The sequence below is a fragment of the Chaetura pelagica genome, unplaced genomic scaffold (assembly GCF_000747805.2).
Source record: "Chaetura pelagica isolate M959 unplaced genomic scaffold, ChaPel_1.0 scaffold1075, whole genome shotgun sequence".
Lineage (NCBI taxonomy): Eukaryota > Metazoa > Chordata > Aves > Apodiformes > Apodidae > Chaetura > Chaetura pelagica.
This window is the reverse complement of record NW_009953240.1, coordinates 3843-4953: the sequence shown is the minus strand read 5'-3', so window position 1 is coordinate 4953 and position 1111 is coordinate 3843. Positions and strand designations below refer to the sequence as shown.

The window sequence follows — 1111 nt, the reverse complement described above, 5'->3', positions numbered from 1 at the left end:
GGTGGGGGGTAAAATGGGATAGGGTTGGGGTTGAAAGGGGATGGGTTTGGGGGCTGAAATGGGGTGGGGTTGAGGGGTGAAATGGAGCGGGATTGGGGGGTTAAATGGGATGGGGGGCAAGGTGGGATGGGATGGAAGGGGTGGGGTAAAATGGGGTGAAGGGGATAAAGTGGAATGGGGGGTAAAATGGATGGGGGTAAATGCAGCCCCTGCAGCTGGTGCTTCCTTCTTCCAGGTGGGATCCCACTGGGAGGATTTGTCCCCAGGAGGGTGGGTGTTGGGTTGGTGCTGCCCCCCCTGCATGACAAGCAGCCTCCTTGTCACCCCCCCTGGTGACCACTCACCAACACTCCCCTGGTGCTGCAGCAGAGCCCAGAGCCAACACTGGGGGAGGGTCCCAGACACCCTGGGATTGCTCAGGCCACCCCATTTCTGCCCCCAGCTGAATCCCAGCATCATGACAGGACCCCCCCAGCTCTCCCAGTGGCCACTGTGGAGGAGACATGACGAGATGTGGCCAGGAAGGGGGTGGTGGTGATGGTGGTCGTGGTGGGGGAGGGACAAGGTAAAAATAAAGAGGTTTTTATTCCACATTTCTCCCCCCACAGGCTTGTTCTGCTCTTCCCAACACCTGTGGCTGCCCGAGGGGACACACCAGGGTCCCCCCCCAAAATCCAGCAAGTTTGTGAGGGGGAGGCAGCCCCTGCCTGGGTACTGGGGTGGGGGGGACACATAGAGAGCCAGAGACCCCCCCACTTTGTGCTGCTCCAGGAGCCTGAAGACACTTCTCCACGTCCCCACGACGAGGCTCTGTGGGGGTCCCCAAACTGCACAGGGACCACCCCCATGGGGATGTGGGTAGGGGGGCTGAGCCCCACCCCCCCCACCCCCAAATCCTGGGGGGGCTACCGGTGCCGATGCTCCAGGAGAGCCTCAAAGTCTGGGGAACACACCAGCTTGTGCTTCACGTGGCCCAGGACAATCATCTCTCCTGTCCTGTTGTCCCCGATGCCAACAGACACCAGCTCCTTTGGGGGGGGGAGAGGAAAGGCCCAGGAGCACCCCATTCCCATGGGAAACCCCAGAAACTCCCAGCCCAGCCCACTGGGGG

The 1111-nt window shown here is 61.6% G+C and overlaps 2 protein-coding genes across 2 annotated transcripts in view; both read right to left on the bottom strand.

Annotated features, from left to right (window-relative positions):
* Window positions 1-430, bottom strand: part of PIWIL2 (piwi-like RNA-mediated gene silencing 2) — a 12361-nt gene extending 11931 nt beyond the window's left edge. Inside the window, 1 exon segment of the mRNA XM_009997864.1 lies at window positions 345-430. Within this exon segment, the coding sequence (XP_009996166.1) occupies window positions 345-430 (86 nt within the window).
* Window positions 431-905: 475 nt separating this feature from the next.
* The window catches only part of POLR3D (polymerase (RNA) III (DNA directed) polypeptide D, 44kDa), a gene marked incomplete at its 5' end in the record, with an annotated part of 3957 nt that continues 3751 nt past the window's right edge, over window positions 906-1111 (bottom strand). Inside the window, 1 exon segment of the mRNA XM_009997863.1 lies at window positions 906-1028. Coding sequence (XP_009996165.1) covers window positions 906-1028 — 123 coding nt within the window.